The sequence below is a fragment of the Geotrypetes seraphini genome, chromosome 11, assembly GCF_902459505.1.
Source record: "Geotrypetes seraphini chromosome 11, aGeoSer1.1, whole genome shotgun sequence".
Classification (NCBI taxonomy): domain Eukaryota; kingdom Metazoa; phylum Chordata; class Amphibia; order Gymnophiona; family Dermophiidae; genus Geotrypetes; species Geotrypetes seraphini.
The window spans coordinates 35771095-35794227 of record NC_047094.1 but is presented as its reverse complement, the minus strand read 5'-3'; the positions used below and the strand labels follow the sequence as shown (position 1 = coordinate 35794227).

The 23133-nt window shown below is 43.4% G+C and overlaps 1 protein-coding gene across 6 annotated transcripts in view; it reads right to left on the bottom strand.

Moving 5' to 3' along the window:
- The window catches only part of LOC117369188, a 293723-nt gene that overhangs the window by 219181 nt on the left and 51409 nt on the right, over nucleotides 1-23133 (bottom strand). For all 6 annotated transcript variants that reach the window (XR_004541095.1, XM_033963328.1, XM_033963324.1 and 3 more), the window contains 6 exons: nucleotides 21932-22035; nucleotides 14391-14556; nucleotides 10955-11137; nucleotides 9782-9934; nucleotides 7606-7750; nucleotides 2290-2448 (listed from right to left, as the gene is read on the bottom strand). Coding sequence is in view for 5 of the 6 variants with exons in the window: in XM_033963328.1 (XP_033819219.1) it covers nucleotides 2290-2448; nucleotides 7606-7750; nucleotides 9782-9934; nucleotides 10955-11137; nucleotides 14391-14556; nucleotides 21932-22035 (910 nt within the window). In the remaining variant the exon portion in view is untranslated. The remainder of the gene's footprint in view (nucleotides 1-2289; nucleotides 2449-7605; nucleotides 7751-9781; nucleotides 9935-10954; nucleotides 11138-14390; nucleotides 14557-21931; nucleotides 22036-23133) is intronic.

Sequence of the window (23133 nt, the reverse complement as noted above, 5' to 3'; positions counted from 1 at the left end):
GGCAAGCAAAGAAACCTGTACTGAATCTGTTACTGGGACCAGTAACTGTTCTCTGAAAGTGCAGTAGATGCTTCTACCTCCCAAGTACTGAGAAAACTCATTCACAGTGCCCAGGAAGAGGTAATTTATGTTAGCATTCCTATCTATTTGGAAATGTTGGCTTCTATGGTCTTGAGGTATCAAATTGCCATTGAAAAAGTGTTGCTGGGAAGATGGATGTGATCCTAATAAGCTTAGGATTGCCCAGGAAGCAAGTCAGATTGCTGAAGGGCTGTCAGGTAAGATTTGCCTCTTTGCGGATGATACCAAAATCTGCAATAGAGCAGACACCCCTGATGGTGTAGACAACATGAGGAAGGACCTAGCAAAGCTTGAAGAATGGTCTGAAAATTGGCAGCTAAGATTTAATGCTAAGAAATGTAAGGTCATGCATTTGGGCTGCAAAAACCCGAGGTAATGGTACAGTTTAGGGGTGAAGAACTTATATGAACGACAGAACAGCGGGACTTGGGTGTGATTGTATGTGATGATCTTAATGTAACCAGGGTTAAAAATTTAATAGGGGAGAGTGTGGCGCAGTGGTTAAAGCTACAGCCTCAGCACCCTGAGGTTGTAGGTTCAAACCCACGCTGCTCCTTGTGACCCTGGGCAAGTCACTTAATCCCCCCATTGCTCCAGGTACATTAGATAGATTGTGAGCCCGCCGGGACAGACAGGGAAAAATGCTTGAGTACCTGAATAAATTCATGTAAACCGTTCTGAGCTCCCCTGGGAGAACGGTATAGAAAATTAAATAAATAAATAAATACTTGAGAAAAAAACAGGGTTTAAAGAAGTTTTTAAAGGGTTTAATGAAGCAGAGGATATGGAAGGAAATATCTGTGTTTTTTTATTTTTGAGAAGTATGGTTTGTGCATTGTTTGTATTGGTGCAGTTTTGAGGTTTTCTGTTGCTGATCTCTTGCACAGGTCTGCTGTCCTCAAACAGAGATCAGCATCAGCTGTCTGAACATGCTAACTGTCAGATTTGACAGTTGGGAGGGTGACTTGGTTCTGTGAGGAGGTGTTTTGGATTGTGTGGCTCTTGTGAAGGTAATTATATTTGATTTTATTGAATTTTGAATAAGAATTGTAAGTTGTGGTTGAAGTTGAGGTTTGATTCATAGATTCTGGTAATTTCCAAGGTTGAAATATTTCTTTCAGGCGGATGTGAAGAATTGTTTTATCTGTGAGACTATTGGGTGTTAGAAATAGTCTGTGAGATTTCTGTGTAATGTCATGAGGGAATATTGGTGAAGAAAATTTGATCAACTGTTTTGGAAGTTTAATATCTTCTGTAAAATTTATTGAGACTTTGGGTTTTATTTGTGTTTTGAGATATAAGAAATTTGAGTGATTTTGGAAATAGGAAATTCTGGGGAGGGAAAAAGTATAGGGAACATCAATTATCTATTTTTTTTCCTAGCTTAGAAAGTATATTTAGGCAATTTGGGGGTTATTAGATTAGGATAGGGTTTTCCCTTATTGGTTTGTTTAAGTCAGAGTAGTAGGTTGGTTCCAGAAAGAGAGAGTCTGCTAGCAATAGCGCCCCTACGTGGTACCCCTACATAGCAAGAACATAAAGCCTCAAATACCCAAATCTGAGGAAAAAGAAGAACTTTACAGAGGAGAAGTAGAATCTCTTTGCTTAGATTTGATTTACAGCATTTGTTTATTAAATATTATTTCTAATTTAAATTCTGAATCCTTAGTGCTTCTTTATATTTATTTTATTATATGTTTAATAACTATTTTTATTTTAAGGTTATACCATATTATTATATATTATTATTTTGTTTATGTAATTCACCCCTTCTCCTGGGGAAAGGTATCAATTTAACCCTCGGTGTGCACGACTACAAAATAAATCTTATTTCAAGAGGAATACCTTTTACCTCAGTCTGAGAAGGAGGGGGGTTACATTAAGTTGGGTATGATTGATTTTAAGGTGGCCAAACAGGCTGAAAAGGTGTCGGCAAAAGCTAGAAGGATGCTAGGGTGCATAGGAAGAGCTATGGTCAGTAGGAAAGAGGAGGTACTGATGTCATTGTACATTATAAGACTCAGTGAGACCTCATTTAGAACATTGTGTGCAATTCTGGAGACTACACCTTTAAAAAGGTATATACAGGATGGGTCGGTCCAGAGGAAAGCTACTAAAATGATCAATGGTCTTCATCATAAGGTGTATGGGGACAGACTTAAAGATCTCAATATGCTGCACGGATTGGTATGAATTGCAGCTCAGTACCTGCACGGAATGTGAAGTCTGAAAATGAAGAATATTTCCAGGTTTCCCAGTCGAACTCTTTGCTGAGGATGTCATCAGGAAGTGAGTCTCGAAGATGAGCCTTCAAGGGGTCGTCCGTCTCCAGGAGCTCAGATAAGTGACTCCAGACAAAGGAACCCACTGAAATTTGAAAAGCCATCTCAAGGTTAGAACATTGTTTGGCATGTTCAAATTTTCCTTCCAGCAGTTACTGGTAGAGCTGGAAAAGAAAATCAAAATCGGGAAACCATGCAAATAATCCACTGAGGGCCAATTTTTTTCTGGATTCTGAAGTTTACAGTGGTAGCAACCAGGTGAGCTACATTCTGTCCTCTGAATTCTGTTTCCTATTCATTTATTTAAAACATTTATTACCCACATGAGCCTTGAATCTAGGAGAGAAAAATTAAAATATACATAAAATTTAAAAATAACCCATAAAACAAATAAAGACATACAATAATATTAGGACAGTACAAAAACTACTTTGAGAAGTCCTTTGTAGTGTTGTTAGACGATTCACAATTAACCACTGCGTAATAATTCTGTCCAACAGACAGCATCACAGCCTGCAATGAACCCCCCTCTGTTACAAAACTACGCAAGAGGTTTTTAGCACCAGCTGGCGCACTGAATGCTCTGCGCCGACGGTCATAGAGTTCCTATGAGCGCCGGAGCAGTGCAGAGCATTCAGCGTGCCAGCTGGTGCTAAAAAAACCTCTTACGTGGATTTGTGACGGGGGGGGGGGTGAGTTAGTTTTCTCTGTGGCCAATATGGACATTAGAAACTTTCAAAAATGTTATCTCCATGTTGCAAAACATCTGGTAATATATGCACCTCACACAAATGAAGGACTCAAGCCATTAGATATACTGCCCAATGCATACAAAAGACTCAGCACAAATATATGTATAAAGTTTGTGAGGAGAACCCTTCATAAACAGAACTCAAGTCAATCGATTTTTATCCCTGTCGAAATATTTACTTTCTAATCATAGGGTGGCCTCAGCATTGCTTTGTTAATGATTTATTATTGAGGTGACAGCTCATGAACCTCTGAATCTGTGCAGATGAAACTCAGCAAGTTGGATTTTGGGATCACTTGGGAAATGAATTCTGTTGAATCTGAAAGTTGCACAGCGAAGAACTGTTCAGACAAATCATTGCTGCATTTTGAGATTTAAGTGGTATTAGTCATGGACTTCTACCGGCCGATATTATGAACGATATTAGTCATGGACTTCTACTGGTTGACCAGTTGGCGGTGGTCAACATTTCATGTTCACTTCTGGCTGTATTCCTGGATACTCAATACCGGGCTAGGTCGAGGCATCAGCACTGAATAGCCAGTTATAGGCTGGCCGCTAAAGCTTATGCAGTTAAGGGGGGAATTCACCAATGGGCGCTAACCAATTTAGCACAAGCAAACCACATTAGCGAGCACCAATCATTAACGTGTGCTAAATGCTGACGCCCACAGGAATATAATGGGTGTCTTAGCATTTAACGCATATTAATCGTTAGCACGTGCTAACATGGTTAGCGTGCACTAAATCTGTTAGCGCCCTTGATGAATACCTCCCTAAGAGGTCCTTATATTAAGGCACCCTAACCAATTTAGCGCGTGCTAAAGATTAGTGTCCACTAAATGCTAAGGCATCCATTATATTCTATGGGTGCCTTAGCATTTAGCGTGCGCTAAATCAGCTAGTGCGCCTTAATAAAAGGACCCCTAAATGTAATATTCAGCCTTTAACCCTTTCAGGACCATAAGGATCGTAGGCCAATTTTTGTGGTTTTGACGACATTTTTATGGTAAAAAGGGCTTGCAGATGCCAAAAAATTGATTTTTTTTGTGAAATATCATTATTTTTATTTAAAAAATCAAACTTCTGGCTTATGGACAGTGTGGCAAGTGAATCTTCTCGTCAATCTGGCAACGACGCTAATGAATGAATGTCGGAACCAGTTTGTTTACATAAAGGCAGTATCATATGGAATCCGTACATATCAAATTTAGAACTGTAGACTATCCCAATCAAAATTTATAGGATTTTAAAGTTATGGGACAAATAGGTCCCTTGGTCCTGAAAGGGTTAACCGAATAAGCTGAACTGGTATAACAGCACAAACTGATCTGCTGAATAGGCCTTTCTATTTAAGAGGGGGTCCTCTTCATCAACTTGATACATACGTTTGCACTGGGTCTTTGAATACATAGATATCCTGCTGAATTGCCAGGGTGAATTGCCAGGGGCTAACGTCACAGGAGGCTCCAAGATGTTCAGACTGCTTTTTTTTTTACTTCATAGGCAATGCAGAATTTATGTGCCTTCTGATATAATATTTCATATATATTTTTGGGGGATGGAAGGAGGGTGGGTAGGGAAGGGGGGCAGATTAATTTATGCCCCAGAGAAAACCCAGAACAGGAACTAGAGGGGTTGTTAAGATTCTTGCTTTCAGTTGTTGGCCCAGCCCAGCACTACGACTTGGCTTTCAATTACAACAAATAAAAAAAAACCTGGACAGAAACTAGAGGGGTTGTTAGATTCTTCCAAGTTTCCAAGTTTATTCAATATTTGCTATCCCGCATATCAAATGTCTGTCTGAGCGGCTTACAATTCTAATAAATAATAGAAGATATAAGAAAAAGGGAGGAACAGATACCCTGTTTCCCCGAAAATAAGCCCTAGCATAATTTTTAAAGATGCTCCTAATATAAGCCCTACCCCAAAAATAAGCCCTAGTTAAAGATCAACCCCCGAAGCCCCCCCCCCTCCGAATGCCCCCCAACTCTATCCCTGACACTAGTGCTGCCTGATTTGCTGAAAAAATTGGACTCATCAATTCAGCAGCCCCCACCCCTGCTGCTTTAGGAGGCCTCGGAGTGGAGGTATGTCAGTCTCACAGTGAGAGATTTGCTGGGGTTCTGCTGCACAGGGGGGATGGGAGGGATAGAAAGATGCTGCACATGGGGGGTGGGGGAGAAAGGGAAGAGGAAGAAATGGGGTGGAGGAGAGGAAGGGAGAGATGACCGTTGTACATGAATAAAAAAAGACATCCCCAAAAATAAGCCCTAATGCGTTTTTCGGGGAAACACGGTAGTAGGGCAGGGAGAAAAGGGAAAGGGATTGGGACTTATCTACCACCTTTCTGTAGTTTTTTTACAACCACACTCAAAGTGGTTTACATACAGGTACTTAAAGCATTTTCCCTATTTGTCCCAGTGGGCTCACAATTAATCTAATGTACCTGGGGCAGTGGAGGATTAAGTTACTTGCCCAGGGTCACAGGGAGCAGCACAGGGTTTGAACCCATAACCTCAGCGGGCTGAGGCTGTAGCTCTAATCACTACACCACACTACAATGTTTGACAAGACAGGCAGAACCGAGATAAGTGATAAGGAGAGGGGTGGGGGTGGTAAAGGGTGCATCTGAAGTAGTTTCAGCTCTGGCACAAGGGAGAGTGATTGAATCAGACATGAAGAAAAGCATTGTTACAGAGAAATGTTTCAAGGTCCGTTTTGAATCTCTGGAGAGAAGTCCGGAGGCATTCCATAATATGGGCCCAACAGAGAACAACGAGGTGCGAGTGGAATCGTACATAATCAGGACATGTCCAAAGCAGTACCTGAGGGGGGCGGGACGATCCAGGGGAAGAAAATGGGAATTGTCCAGGTGGGAATTGGTGAGTGGGAACTGTCCGGGTGACTACTGACCTGATACAGCCATGAAAACACTGAATAAAACGGGAGCCAGTGAAGAGCCCAGCACCAGGGGAAGTATTTACAAAGGGATACAGAATTGGAGTAAATCTACTGTCGGGAGCACATTAGGACCACTAAAAACTATAATGTGGATGCTTTGGAGGAGAGAGACATGGGGGGAGAATTCTTTAAAGGACATTTTCCAAAAGAAATAAGACGCACATGCATACGCACAGCTGCGTCAGTAAATCAGGGCATTCCCAATGAATTAAAGCATTAGATTCCTGTCAAACCACCAGAAATGAAACTCAACCTTTTATTTAGTTAACCTATAAGCACCCTGATACATATTTTTGCACATTTTGACTCTCTTCCTAGTGTTCGGCAAGGCCAACGCTATCTCTACTGACCTACAATTAACAGATATACTGCTTTACTTTAATGATTTATTCCTTTCAGTATAAATCTTGTCCAAACACAAGTCTCCAGGCAGGTTACAATGCAACATACATAAATAATTGGACTAATCAAGACATCACAAACTTAGGCTTAAAAGCAATACTTCCCCATCTTGTTTAACCCTCCCATCTTTATACCTACTAAGGCCTGGATTCTCTTTACGGTGCCATTATCGGCAGCTGCCTAAAAAGCGGCTGATGATTTCATGTCAATTACGTGACGGCGCTGTAAAGAGAATTGCGCCTCTGGGAAAGATAGGTGCTAGAAATGTAGGCCATGGTTTCCAGGCCTACATAGGCGCAATTAGGCCGTATAATGCCGCTTCCAGTGTTATCCAGCCCACAGTGGCGTTAAGCAGCCTAAAGCGCCTACGGAGGTGCAATTCTGATGCCTTGAAACTCAGTTAAAAATGTCACTTCAACAGTGGGTTTTGGGGGTTTTGGTTTTTTTTTTTACTAAGTTTGGGTGCCTACCAGCACCTACAAAAACGGCACCATTTAAAGAATCCAGACCTACAAGGCCTAATATTCAGTCAGTGGTGATCAGTGTTTTGCTGACTGCCGCTGGCATTATCCATGAAAATTCAAGGCTGGGCCATCTCCATGCTTCAGCACTGAATTACTGGGTATAGTGGAGCAGTGAAAACATAGTCAGATAAATGCAATACAGTGCTCCCCCGCGAATTCGCGGTTCATGGACTCGCTCATTTGCAGTCTGCTCCGACCGCCTCTTCCTGTAGTAAAGTCAGGCTACACCAATCAGGAGCTGCATGTCAAAGCACCATGAATGAATTATGTGGGGGATAAATAATGTCAGTTTCTAACCCTGGTGTATTTCTAAAACCGAGAAGATCATAAGCAAAATATGAAGGTTTGTTCAATGCTTTCACGGAAAAGGCTGCAGTGTAACGTATTGCGAGGTCTGCTACAGGAGGCTCACGTGCAGATCTCCCATTCGTTGGGCCTAAGCAGGCCACCGAAACTGAGCTCTGGCTACGCTACCGTGAGGATGCATCTCCGAGTATTTGCCCCAGAGCCCCTTGCACACGTTTTGTGGGGAAAATAAAATCAAAGAAAAATGAACCCCTCCACCCCCAACATTATGAGACACAATTAGCTTCTTCCTGACCTTGACTAGATTTCTCATCCTGCAAAGTCTGCTGCACTTTGTTAAAGAGATCTTCGCTTGGGCATTTCATGGCAGTGTAATATGAAGAAATCCTCAGTTCAGCATTTTCTTCGGTTGCTTGGTACAGCTGAAGTAACACAGTGCGCTAACGGGCACAAAAGAAATAATATCATGAAAAGAACCATTAAGAAACAAAAAATGAAGGCAGATAAAGACCATCCAGTCTGTCCATCCAGGCCAAACAACTATCCCTTCCTCTCCCTTAGAGATCCTATGTATTTGTCACACGCTTTCATGAATTCTGAGACAGTCTTCATCTCCACCACCTTCAACGGCTTGCCGTTTCATGCATCCAACACCCTTTCCACACAGCGGTATTTCTTTTGTTTACTTCTAAGTCTGTCCCCTTTCCCCTTCATCCTATTCCCTCTGATTCAGAGCTTCCTTTCAATTGAAAGAGACTTGCTTTCTGTGCATTTGTGCCACAGAGATACTTAAATGTCTCTATCATTTGAGGACTTGAGAAGACCTATGTTAAATATTGCTTATTTTGGTTTTGATGGATATAATATTCTATTTCTCATCATGAATCTTCTTTCTGTACAAGTTTAATCTTGAATATATAATTGAAAACTTATAAATAAAATTAAAAAAAAAAAAAAGAAAGTCTATCATGGCTCCCCTTTCCCACTTTTCTTCCAAAGTACAGTGTTGCCCCGCAAATTCTTGGTTCGCCTCTTCCTGTACTAAAGTCGGGCTACACCAATCAGGAGCTGCGTGTCAAAGCGGCTCCCGATTGGTGTGGCCCGATTTTACTACAAAAAGAGGCGGTTGGAGCAGACCACGAGTAATTTTCTTTACCCGCCGGCGCTCCAACTGCCCTCTCCTGCCTCCCCTGCCTTTTGACAGGCGAAAAATTGCATTTGTGGTTTTTCAAAATTCACGGGGGGTTCCTAGGATGGTACCCCTGTGAATTTCAGGGGGGGTACTATATACAAATTGAGATCTTGAAGTCTGCCCCCATACACTTTATAACAATGACCGTTAACCATTTTAGTAACATCCCCGGGACAGACTCCATCCTGTTAATATCTCTTTGAAACTGCAGTATCCAGAATTGTACATAATACTTTAAATGAGACTTATACAGAGGCATCAACACCAGTGATATAGCAAGAGTGGGAAGTGCACCCCCCCCCACCCACCCGCGCTCCTTTCACGACAACTTTGTTCCCCGCACATTCCTTTCTGCCCCTCCCCCCCACTCCTTCAGTGCCCCCACACCATAGTCGCACCATCCCTTCCCACCCCCATACCTGTAAATCAGGGTCGCAATCCAGTCGGGTTTTCAGGATTTCCCAAATGAATATGCATGAGATCTATTAGCATACAATGAAAGCAGTGCATGCAAATAGATCTCATGCATATTCATTGGAGAAATCCTGAAAACACGACTGGATTGCGACCCTCGAGAAGGGACTTTGATACCCCTGCTCTAAATCTTCTTCAGCGTGAGTAGTTTATCCGACTGCTACTCGTGCTGGCTTTCCTTCTGATGTCAGTTCCTGGCCCCGCCACCCGAAAGCGATTTCAAAAGGAACCAGGCCTGCGCAAGCAACGGGCTAGAGCAGTTGCTCATGCTGGCAAATATTAGGTGACAGTTTGTGAAGTGAAAGTAAGTGCGCCCTTACCATTGTCCTCCCAAACAACCCCAATAATGTTAAACTTCATCTTTTAGAAACACTAACAGAGACACTATGGATGCATTTTATTTAAGAACATAAGAACATAAGCGTTGCCTCTGCCGGGTCAGACCAGGGGTCCATTGTGCCCGGCAGTCCGCTCCCGCGGCGGCCCCCCAGGTCCATGACCTGAAAGTGTTCCCTACCTAACTTAAAATACCCATACCCTGTTCACTCAATGTCCTGTAAGGTAAATCTCTATCTGTACCCTGTTATCCCTTTCGCTTCCAGGAAGTCATCCAGTCCCTTTTTGAACCCCAGAATTGTACTCTGTCCTATCACCTCTCCGGGAAGCGCGTTCCAGGTGTCTACCACCCTCTGAGTGAAGAAGAACCTCCTTGCATTTGTTATGAATCTGTCTCCTCTCAGTCATGGCAGGTTTGTTATATCTATAACTAGAAGAAGGAATTAGCCCCAGAAATTTCTACACTTACATCTGCTGAGCAAGGAATGCGTCGGAAGGCCTCCACAGCAGCTACTCGTATTGCCAAGGGATTGCTTCTAAGACGTGCACAAGAACTCAGAACAGGAGAAAGAGAAGCTGCTGCCAGTCCTGCGTTCCCAATTGCCTTCAACACCAGATTCAGCTGGAAAAAAAAAAACCCCCGTTAGGCAGACGAGAATGAAAGATGCTCTACGACCAGTCAGACGTCCCTCCTCTCTTCTTGGGTCAAAATGTAGACTTTCGCTGGAATTCACACAACCCACGGTTCAAATGCTCCATTTTCATCCGGTTAATATAAGAGAAGTAAAAAGCACAGAAATGTGTTGAATATTATCTTACCAAAAAAACTTGGATATTATGAAAATCCAATAAATTAAAAAAAAATGTATTGTGAATTTTAAAAAATTTTTGTGAAAGAGGTTTTTTTTTAAAATGTGAAAGAGTTTTTGAATATTATCTTAAACACAAAATCAAAAAAGACCAAAAAAAAATAAAAAAACACTGAAAAATAAAAAATGGTAAACAGCAAAAATGCGGGGTGAAATAACTATTGCCAAAGATCAGTATTGATTAATGAATTATTTATGATCTTTGGCAATAGTTATTTCACCCCGCATTTTTGCTAAATATTATCTTAATACACCCAAACAGGAGATTCTCCCTCGTCAAGATAGAACAAAGGAAAACAAAAGAGGCGACCGATGGTGCTCAATATTTTTATTCACGGTCAAGACCTAACACGTGTTTCGGCCACAAGCCCTCCCTCAGGCGTCTGATTCCCAATGCAGAACAACGTATCACAAATGCCCTCTTATAATGAAAATATTCAAGTCAAAATAAACAAATGGTGGTTCATTAATCGCTCAAAAACGCCTGATAGCGTTGTGAAGTGAATAGTCTAGTGCAGACATGGGCAACTCCAGTCCTTGAGGGCTGGAATCCAATCGGGTTTTCAGAATTTCCCCAATGAATATGCATGAGATCTATTTGCATGCACTGCTTTCAATGCATATTCATTGGGGAAATCCTGAAAACCCGATTGGATTCCAGCCCTCGAGGACCGGAGTTGCCCATTTCTGGTCTAGTGTAACCACCAAACCGAAATATTATCTTAACCCTGCTCAGCTACTTCACATGCTCTTCTGCACTGCCAGTACTGTACCTCGGTCATCAGCTCAGGCTTCTGTATGGTGCAGTTTTTCTTCAAATAACCCTGCAGGGTCTTCATCACAGTTTGCAGCTCCGGTACCAGGGCACAGTCACTGTGAGTTGAACAGAAGTTATGGACCAGTGCCGTGACGCCTAAAAAAATACCCTGACTTGCTTCTGGTGACTGCAGTAAGGGCTGAAACCACAAATACGAGACCACAAATCATTAGGTAGCTACAAGATGAAGGCAAACCAAAAATTAAGGGCCCTTTTACTAAGCTGTTGTAAAACGTGGCCTTAGTACATCCTTATATGGGTCATTCCCACCCACTAAGGCAGGCCTGCACAACTCTGGTCTTCGAGGGTCGAATCCAGTCGGGTTTTTGGGATTTCCCCAGTGAGTTTGCATGAGATCCATTTGCCTGCACTGCTTCCTTTGGATGCATATTGATCTCATGCATATTCATTTGGGAAATCCTGAAAACCTGGCCTGGCGAGGGCCAAAGTTGTGCAGGCCTGCACTAAGGCCATTTTTGTCGTGGGGTAAAATGGCCAATTTTTTTGTTTCCAATATTAATGGCGATGAGCTGCTTTTTCCATTAGTATGTGAGCCCCTACCACCACCTATTTTGCAGGAAGTAAGGGTTCACACGCTAATCGGTTAGCATGTAGCAGTGAAGCTGCACTAAACAATTAGCACAGAACATGTGCTGATCCCAAAACTACTACAGCACACCTGAGCATACCCCGTGGCATTTTTAACTGCAATACGCACGTGTTACTCCTTATCACATCTTAGTAAAAGGGCCTCTAAGAGTCTGGTGTAACTTAGTCTTTATCAGGAAGTATTACTATAATTATACTATAGTAGATAACAACAAGATTTGCTCAAGTCCTATCTTGACTTCTAGTACGCTGCAATGATGATAAGAGTCTAACTTCAATGTTCACTTTATCACCTGTGGTTTTCTTACAAACCTCAATTTTCAAGTCAAATCAGAGATTCAGGTCTCCACACTAAAACTGTACACAAACCCAACATGGAAATCAACAAAATGGTAGTTTATTGCACCTAACCTGTAAATTATCGGGCAAGGTCATCCTCTAAACCCCCCAGTGGTCTGAAGTTCATTATTATCAAGGTGCTGCACCGACTATATTCTTTCCATTTTCACTGCAAATAATTCATACTAAAACATTCTCCTTATTCAGACCCTCGCTTGTAATACTATAGGCCTATTTTGATATTTGAAAATATCTTTGTTTCTGCTCACTGCATTTAGATTCTGATTCACTCCTTGATCATTTCGCACATCGACTATTGTAACTCACTATATCATGGCATCACACAAAAAGAAACCCGTAGATTACAACTAATTCAAAATACTGCCATTAAACTCATATACAAGGCAAAGAAATATGACCACGTCACGACTCTACTCCGCAATGCACACTGGTTACTGCAGGGCTGCCCAAGTCCGGTCCTCGATATCTACTAGCAGGCCAGGTTTTCTGGATATCCACAATGAATATGCATGAGAGAGATTTGCCTGCACTGCCTTCTCTCATGCATGTTCATTGTGGATATCCAGAAAACCTGGCCTGCCAGTAGATCTCGAGGACCGGACTTGGGCATCCTGGGTTACTGGTACCCCATTGAACGACATTCAAGATACTATTACTTGCCTTCAAAATCAAACTCACCCATTCCTCGTTTTTTTTTTTTATAAATATCTCATCCCCTATGCCAGGGGTGTCCAATGTCGGTCCTCGAGGGCTGCAGTCCAGTCGGGTTTTCAGGATTTCCCCAATGAATATGCATGAGATCTATTTGCATGCACTGCTTTCAATGCATATTCATTGGGGAAATCCTGAAATCCCGACTGGACTGCAGCCCTCGAGGACCGACATTGGACACCCCTGCCCTATGGGTGCCAACCCACAGACCTTAAGATCCACTAACCAAATTTTGCTGACCATTCCCCCAATCAAGGAGCTCTATTATACTCACAATACCATATTCTCCGCCACAGCGCTTACTCTTGGGAACGCACTCCCGTCTGACATTCAGTTTGAAGAATTCAAGAGCAAACTCAACTATTCCAGGATGCCTATCAAATATGAGATATGATCTTTTCTCCCGGCAGCTCCACCCATGACCAATGACGAAAGAAAACTGCTTTCCCTCCCCTTCTTATCTTCCTTTTTAATTTTTTTTTTTTTTTACTTTGAGTACCTCTTGTCAGTCACTCATGTTTTTCTGGTAAATGACCCCTTTTATACCTTTATTTTTAATATTCTACTATTCTAATATTCTACTAGTATTGTAAACCGACCAGATACCTGATGATGGTTGGTATATCAAACATAGAATAATCTTGGAAACTAGAGGGGAATTATCAAGATGGGCCACCATTAAGACAGGTTACTTTACCGCCAACTCACGCTATTTTAGCACAGGTCCTAATTTATGCAATGAGATCTGGGGTTAACAGTGAAATAACACATCTTATCAGTAGCCTATGTTGATAACTAGGGTTACCAGACATGCAGCAAAACCCGAACACGTCCTCTTTTTAGAGGACTGTCTGGGTGTCTGGAAGGATTTTCAAAATCCGGCAGTTTTTCTGTGCAACTAACAATGCAGTATATCCTAAACTTTCCCACCCTAATTAGGTTATATTATTATTATGTTCTTGTATACCGCCATACCCAATGAGTTCTAGGCGGTTCACATCAATTAATTAATATCCGATCTGAACACAGATTTACAACATTTTGTCGGAGTTACAAGCAACGAGGAAAGAAATGTTGGAACATTTTAGCAGAAATTTATCGGAGTTACAGGCAGCGATGAGTTGGAATGGACGGAAAGAGGGAGGGAGAGAGCAACAAAGGAGGGGAGGGGGGAGAGGGGGAGAAAGGAGGGGAAGAGCAGGGGTTGGTTTATTGCAGGGGAATGAGGGTTAAGGGTCCTGTTCGCGGAATAGGTATGTTTTGAGGAGTTTTCTGAAGTCGAGGTAGGTCAGGGCCTCGAGCGTCATTTGGGTTAGCCAAGGGTTCAGCTTAGCCGCCTGGAAGGCGAAGGTTTTGTCAAGGAATCTTTTGAGCTGACATAATTTTATGGAGGGGAAGGCGAACAGCTGAATTCTGCGGGATTTCTTATTGGTGCAATAGGAATATATTTACCAGAAACCAAAGAGGTTCATCTCTGGAAGCCTTTACTAAATTCAGTTTGTACAAGAGAGCTTTGCTGGCGTTCACCCAGGGCATTGCTGACAGTGTGTAATACATTTCAGTACAACAGCAGTAAAGGAGGCTGCAAGCTTTCCATGTTTTCTTTCAAAGCAGTTTGAAGACATACTTGATCTTCTGGCCCTAAAAATCAGTGGTGTGAGTGGGTGGGTGGTAATATACACATGCATGTATAAAATAAAACATTTTCTTACAGCAAGAGAGCCAATCATGCCAGATGTGGGCTGTGGAATAAATGACAGTGACCAAAGAAACGATTCCACTTGGTCCTCTTCCACTTCTTTTGACAGTAAGATTTCTTTCATTAGGCTCACACAGGCTTCGGTCCCACAGGAGGGAAGCGCATCTATGAGCGGCTGCCTGAAACAATTAAAAACCTACATGAGTCAGTATATACCCAAATGACCTCTTCTTCTCCCACCCTTGATGCCTCTATTTCTGTTGCATTAAAACATGACAAACATCCAGAACTGTTTTAGCTAAAAAGCAATACCACCCAAACTTCACAAGTGGGGGGGTTTTCCACCCTAACAGCACATTCATGCTCAGAAAGACAAACTTTCACATTGAGTTCTTTGGCTGATCTCTTAAAGGTCCATAACACACAAAAAAAAGTCTGTTATAAAAACATAAGAATTGCTGCTGCTGGGTCAGACCAGTGGTCCATCATGCCCAGCAGTCCGCTCACGTGGCAGCCCTGGGGTCAAAGGCCAGCGCCCTACCTGAGACTAGCCCTACCAGCATACGTCCTTGTTCAGCAGGAACTTGTCTAACTTCATCTTGAATCCCTGGAGGGTGTTTTCCCCTATGACAGTTTTCTACCACTCTCTGGGTGAAGAAGAACTTCCTTATGTTCATACGGAATCTATCCCCTTTCAATTTTAGAGAGTTCCCTCTCGTTCTCCCTACCTTGGAGAGGGTGAACAAACTGTCTTTATCTACTAAGTCTATTCCCTTCAGTACCTTGAATGTTTCGATCATGTCCACTCTCAATCTCCTCTGTTCGAGGGAGAAGAGGCCCATTTTCTCTAATCTTTCGCTGTACGGCAGCTCCTCCAACCCCTTAACCATCTTAGTTGCTCTTTTCTAATAAATGTTGTTCACATCTTAAAAACCAGGAGATCTCCCCTCTCACAGAAGTATCCAGAGCCAAAGGTCTGATAAAATACCATGTTTCATCTTTTGTGCTTTCAGAGCTTCCAACCATTGGTGCGGGAGAAATAATGGAAAATACATCATTACAAACTGTATAGTTTATAGTTTATTATTAATATTCTGCCTTTATAAAAGCGAATCACAGCATAATACAAAAACAAATGGAGGGACATAATCAAAACATACGTCTAAGTTCGATTTGGACGTATGGCGCTAGACGCCCAAAGTCGGCAGTGGGAAAATGCCCATTTTTGAAAAATACGTCTAGAATATTTTTGTTTCGAAATCATCTATCTGGACGTCCAGGCCATTGGGTCACCCAGACCTCGGGACGTCTATCTTTAAACCACATTTTTGACCAAAATTTCATCCAAGTCCAAACACCCAGAACAAGGCCATTTGGACATGGGAGGGGCAAATATTGTAATGGACTGGCTACCCAGACTTGGCAACACCTTATAGGGCACTGCTGTGAACTTCACATAAAGGGTGCCATATAAACATCTCACCAGAACTCCCTTATAGGTTATGGTGAGCCCCCCAAAACTCACTATATCCATCTATCTACAAGCCGAATAGCCCTTATGGCTGCATGTGGCACCTATATGGCAGTAGAGTAGGGTTTTGGTGGGCTCACATGTTCCACCATAAATGTAGTGGTTAGAGGGGTCTTGCTACTACTCTCTATGGTTCATTAACCCACCCCCTAGGCTTTTTAAGACCCCTGTATGCAATTCTACTAGGCTTTCCTATACCAGGTGCTGATGTTCTGGTGACAGGTATGTACTTTTTTATTCTGATCTTTGTAGGTGTGTGAGGGGGGGTCAGTGAACACTGGGGGAGTGTGTGGTTTTTTTTAACTTTTCTCTGCAGTAGTTATCTGGTCACTTTGGATAGTTTTTTGGCACATATACAGTACGCCCCCGAAATTCCATTCCAGGAGCACCTGCGAATTTTGAAAACCTGTGAATGCGGTTTTGAGTCTAAAAAGGCAAGGGAGGGTAGCTGGGGCGCTGGCGGGTGCAGTAAATCATACCCGGTATGCTCCGGGGGAGAGGAGGAGGAATAGGCTGTGCAGAAGGCTAATTAGCTGAGTCTGCGATTCGCAAACTGCAAATTCGCAGGGGAACACTATACCTGTTTTTACATCATCTATCTCACAAAATCCAGGTGCCGTATCTGAAGAGCTTTCTAAACAATTGGTCAAGTTCACAGTACTTCCCTCAAGGGAGTCAAAATCTCCCTCATTCACATTCACCACATGAGAGTGATTAGGAATATAACAAGAGGCAATTTCTTCATATTTGGAAATAAGAAAAACTTCTTTAGATAGAAATATATCAAGAGAAAGCAACTTTGTATGATGAAAATTTAAAAAATCTCAGATTCCTAGAGCATAGTGAATTTTCAAGCCTCTCAATCCACAAAATGAGTGGCGAAGCTATCCTCACTCACCTCATTCGCCACTAGTCTGCAAAATTGCAACCTAGTATGGAACTTCTTTTCAAAAGAGGAAAATTTATTATCTTTCTCTTCCAGAGAGACACAACTTCCCTTAATCATGGCCTCGGGTCTAGTAACCACAGTTCATATTTCTTTTAAAGCAATATCTTGTGAAGAATCTGCAAACAAACTTAGTGTGCCCATAGAAAGACATAAAACCAGCTTAAGCAGTAGAACCACAGGCCCCCAGTCAGAGGATGAAGTTAACTTTTCCATTATCCTGTCCAACTACTCGTATATCTACATTATTTGAAGGAGACGCAAAGGAAATACTTGGCATAGGAGGAGGAGTCCTCTCAGTGAACCTTATGGGCATTTGTTCTTCAGGGGCAACTGCCACCAAAGATCCCACTTTACTTTCTCCAATTATCAGATGTTTATCCACAGGAAGAGGTGGCCTTGAGGGATCCCACAGGAAGAGGTGGCCTTGAGGGATCCACATTCTTAATTTTAGCCTTCCTCTTCTGCAAAACAGTCTGAAAGAGATTCCAATCACCCCCAGCAAAGACAAATGCACAAGCCAGCTCATTCATTGCTCTCAATGATCCAAGAGAGTCTCACAGGGTTTGGTGTGCTCCTTTGGACACACCCATTCTGCCACACCCTGCAACAGTGGGGCTGGCTTTTAAATGTTCTGGGCTCAGATTGATGATGTCACCTCACATCCACCTTTCTCACCTGCCAAATTTCAGACCATTTCTCAAGCTTCGCTAGATCCTTCCTCGTGTTATTCACACCGTCAAGGGTGTCTTCACTATTGCAGCTTTTGGTATCATCCACAAAGAGGTCAATCTTCAATATATAAGTCGCATGACTATGACAAGTGTGAGGCCCGAGATTGTGTGAGGCACAATCACCTATCAAGTCCTTTACCTTTGTTTGCATTTTCCATTCATTTGGGGGTGTCACTGTCGTTTTATTAGTTGCATCCTCATTGGACCAACTAGTTAGTTAAAAAAATTAAATAAAGGAAAGCCATCCAGTTTACATTTCTGTAGGATTCTTAAGGGAAGACACACTAAGGCGTTTCTCTCATTTTGTGTGCCAGTGAAAAGTACATCTGGTTTTCACTATTTCAAAGCAAGACTACGACAAATCCCTAGAGTAACGCAGAAACGTTATTAGGAAGAGCATCTGGAAAAGGTTACACAACCAGAACGCAGGCAATTTCACTTTTAAATAGCGCTCCTCTCTTCTCTCCAACCTTCGCAGAAAAACACAAGTTTGACAAGTTAACCAAGGCGAAAGTAACTTATCCCAGGGGCTGGAACGAAAAAGCCAATGGAATAAACACCCTCCAGACAAGAAGAATCTGTGACAGAAACGCCACATTCTTCCCACAACCAGCACTCGCTGCCCTGGGAATACAAGACAAGAAAGGATGGAGCAAAACACAATAACCTCAGCTGTCACTAATGTCAGTCAAGATTCTGCTTCTTAGACAGGCAAATGAAGAAAACGTGATTGCCACAGCCACACAATAACGCCCTTGTTCAAGCCACAAATACAATTCAATTTGTATCAAAATAGCAGGAATCGGCATACTGAGCTCTAAGATCAGGCCCTGTGAATAGCCATTTATTTAGGAAAGGCTGGATTTCCCACCCCCCCCAGAAAGGCTAGAATTTCAGACATATTGAGGGTAGCTCTAGAATCATAGCCAGTGGCACAGTGAGGGTGGGAGGTGTCCGGGACAGTGGCGCCCCGCCCTCTTCTCCACCCCCAACCCTCCGCTCCTTCCCCGCCATGCGCACCCACCTTTTCCCTTCCCCTGTACCTCTTTAATTTGCCGACACAAGCAGCATCTCCAGCCTGCTACCTGCGCTGGCCTTGGATCGCCCTCTGATGTCACTTCCTGGTCCCGTGACCAGGAAGTGACTTCTGAGGGAGAGTCAAAGCCGGCGTGAGCAGGCTGAAGATGCTGCTCACACTGTTGAAGAGACAGAGGCACGGGGAGGGGGGGAGGCAATGCGCTTGCTCTGCGGGGAAGCGGCAGAGAAGGAGCAAGGGGTGGAGAGATGTCAGTGTCCCCACCAAGATGGCGCCTGGGGCAGTCCACCCCCCCTTGCTACCCCCGTTACTAAGCCACTGATAAGAGCAGGCGCCTATTTCCAGCACAAAAACGTACTTAAGGCACAGTCACTAACACTACCCCTAAAACTGGTGCAAAAGTCCACACATAGAGGTTAGCCATATTGGACTAGATTCAGTAAATAGCGCCCACACGTAGCCACTCAAAAAATGCACACTGAGTGCTATTCTATAAACAGTGCTCCAAGCTGGGATCCGGACAACCTTTGGCCATGAGGATTTACACCAACTGAGCGTAAATTAGGAGTGGATCCCCCCAATTCTATGAAACTGCATGCACCTTTAGTGAACAACCCTGACCTGCCCATGCCACCACCCCCTTCTTAGTTACATGCTACAAGATTTACACACCTATCTTTATAAAAATAGCACTTAGAAAGATGCAGGTGCCAATCAAAATTGTTGCCCACACCAATGATTGCTTGTTAGCGCCCAATTATTGGTGCTAATTGGATCATTACTCATTTAAATTGCACATACTCAAATTTGCACCAACTTTGGGTACCACAAATAGAATCTGTGGGAATATATATACATTTAGACAGGGCCGGCTCAACCAGTGGACCAGGTGAGACTCTGGCCCTGGGCACCGACATCCCTGGGCTCACCACCAGTGCTTCATCTAATCTAGGGGTAGGCAATTCCGGTCCTCGAGAGCCGGAGCCAGGTCAGGTTTTCAGGATAGCCACAATAAATAGGCATGAGATAGATTTGAATCTCAAGGAGGCAGTGCATGCAAATCCATCTCGTACATATTCATGGTGGATATCCTGAAAATCTGACCTGGCTCCGGCTCTCGAGGACCGGAATTGCCTACCCCTGACCTAGTCCAAAGCTTTCTCGCCTTCTCTTTCAAGCCCTAGACCGGCATTGCTCCCATTTTTCTCTCCCTTCCTCCTTTTCCCATGGCTCTCTAAACATTACTTTGCTTGCCAGTTTCAACAGCATATATAGCAGGCTGCTTTTGGCTAGTCCCGGATCTTCCCTCTGCGTGTCCTGCCTGCAATTTCCTGTCAGGTAATGTTTAGAGAGCTGAGGGGGAGGAAAAAGGGAGGAGAGGGAGTAGTGCCTGACTAGGAGCTTGAGAGAGAAGGGGAGAAAGCTTAAGCTTTGGGGGCAGGGATACCACCAGAGGGGGGCGCTGCCATTGAAGTTGGCTCCATAACCCTTATGAGTCACTCCCTGCATTTAGTATTTTATAATTTAGGCGCACATTTGCATGTTCTGCCCATGCCCACCAGTAAAGTACTGTACATACCATCGAAACATGGCACTTACTTTTCCGCTAGGCCGTTTTCTATAAGAGGTTATTTACACTAGTAAGTAGCCATGTATGCATGCAAATGACTAGACACTGCCATTTATGAGCATTATTGCTGCCTAAAAATAGGATTCTTATAGAATTACCACCATATTTCCAAGATTATACGCCCACTATAGTAACTTCTTATTCAACTGTCTCATGAGAGTTTGAAATGCTTTGGGTTGTGTTTTGTTTTTTAATTCCAAAACCATGCAAGGTGAGTTGTACAATTTGACAAACGTACAATTATAGGAGAGCCTGAGAGTCTCGTCTCGATGGGCGGCTGTAACGCGGGGATGGAGGGCCCGCGCAGCCTCCCATGGAGACGAGCGCTCCGCGCGAGGGGGGGGGAGGTGTAGGCGAGCAGGAGGCAGCTTAGGATAGGTGGGTTTGAAGTTCCCGCCGCGGGGCTGCCTCCTGATAGGAAAGAGGAGCGCTGGGCGGAGTTGATAAAGCCGAAACCTCGGAGGACCCGGTGTCTTCCTGGGTCCTCTGAGGCGGCTTTTCCTGCCCTCCCTCCCGCCCTCTATTTGTCTCGTTTGGTAGGCAGCAGAGTTTAGGTAGGCGGTTATCCCGAGCTACAGTATGGTACAGTTCATCAGGAGATGAGCGGGGTGGGGGCCGGCAGGGAGCCATGCCGGGGTTATGGTACTCTGGTTAAAGGGGACATGCCACCCCCCAGACCCTTGCTGGCATGGCAGGATCGGGGGCCAAATATTATTGGTATTGGTTTAAGGTGTAGCTCGGGAAACTGTTTTTCTTATGTAAGTGTTAAATTAATGGTTTGTTAATAAACAGAGCTGCGGCTATTTATCCATATACGTGAGTGGTGTGGTTATTGGAGGGGAGTTTAGGTGTGGGTGGGGCAGGGGAGAGAGAGCGGGCCAATACATATCCCACTGTTAAGGGATTGGCGCATGTATGCTGCCTTTTTGAAGTTTTACAACCACACTCAAAGTGGTTTACATACAGGTACTTCAAACATTTTCCCTGTCTGTCCCAGTGGGCTTACAATCTGTCTAATGTACCTGGGGTAATTAAGGTGGCATGTCCAGGGTCACAAGAAGCAGGGTGGGTTAGAACCCACAACCTCAGGGTGCTGAGGCTGTAGCTTTAACCCCTGCGCCATTCTAGAAATCAAAATGTTGTAAAAGTGAGCCACGTATAGGACAATCAAGCCATTGTGACATCACTGATGAGGTTGGCTCTTAGGCACTGGTGGAATGAGTCATTATGATGTCACAATACCAGCTCTGGTTATCAGAGGCTGAAACTTTTGACACTATTTATTTATTCAATTTTTCTAGACCATTCTCCTGGGGAGCTCAGAACAGTTTACATGAATTTATTCAGGTACTCAAGCATTTTCCCCTGTCTGTCCCGGCAGGCTCACAATCTATCTAATGTACCTGGGGCAATGGGGGGATTAAGTGACTTGACCAGGGTCGCAAGGAGCGGTGCGGGGTTTGAACCCACAACCTCAGAGTGCCAAGGCCGTAGCTCTAACCACTACGCCACATTCTCCTCAATAAGAGCAAAACCTGTATCCGACAAACAATCTCATTTGTAAGAATTCAAGTCATTCTCGATACAGGTTATTCGTATAACTGGAAGAGTAATACAAGAAACAGAAACATGCATTGCCTTCTATCACTGCTCCGCTTTATGTAGAAATCACCCTACCAGTTGTCTCTGCATTTAAAAGATGATGTTTGCCACAAGTCCATCATGGCATCGGCAGACAAATGTCGAAGGTCAAACACCAGTTTCATGAAGAGGTCTGCGGTCTAAAAGAAGAAAAGGCAGAGAAAAAGCTCAACTGAGTTAACGAATTGCATATATACAAGGACAATGAGCGTATCTCACAAAGCTAGGCACGAGCATTTACAAAATCTCTATGGCTGGCATGTGAACTTGCGCCTACACCCGTACGCACATACCTTGGGATTCTATATATGGCTCAGATCTGGGCATGCTGCAGAGATATACGTAAAACTTAATTGGCTAACAAGCTGTTAATCATCAATACCTGAATGCTAACAACCAATTATTGATGTTAATTGGTACCAATTAGGATTTTGTGTGTGCATCTGGCTGCATGTTAGTTTACAGCACTGAGCACCCTACTCCCACAAAGGGCAGCTCGAAAGGGGGCGTGGCTGTGTCACGGGCATTCCAATAGGTTGCGTGCAATGTTCTAGATTAACGGGTACAAAAAGCAGTGGAATAAAAACACACAGTACCTGGATGGCACCAGGAACTAGAAAGAGGTCCAAAGATATGCAAAAAGTATCTACAAAATGTTTATTAAAAATCCAAACAAAGCTAGGACCTTTCTCTAGTTCCTAGGGCTATCCGGATACTGTGAGGGACATCACTGAAAGAAACGTCTAAGTCCGATTTGGACGTAGGGCGCTAGTCACTCAAAGTCAGTCAGGGCATAAATGTCCATTCTCAAAAAAAAAAAAAAAAAAATGTCTAAAGTATACGTTTTTTCAAAAATCGTCCATCTGTACGTCCTAGGCATTTGATCGTCCAGATCACCACTACATTTTTATTTTTTATTTTTTTTTATTTATTCATTTTTCTATACCATTCTCCCAGTGGAGCTCAGAACGGTTTACATGCATTTATTCAGGTACTCAAGCAGTTTTCCCTGTCTGTCCCAGCGGGCTCACAATGTATCTAATGTACCTGGGGCAATAGGGGGATTAAGTGACTTGCCCAGGGTCACAAGGAGCAGCGTGGGTTTGAACCCACAACCTCAGGGTGCTGAGGCTGTAGCTTTAACCACTGTGCCACTCTACAAATCAAAAGGTAGTAAAAGTGAGCCAAGTACAGGACAATCAAGCCATTGTGACATCACTGATGAGGTTGGTCTTAGG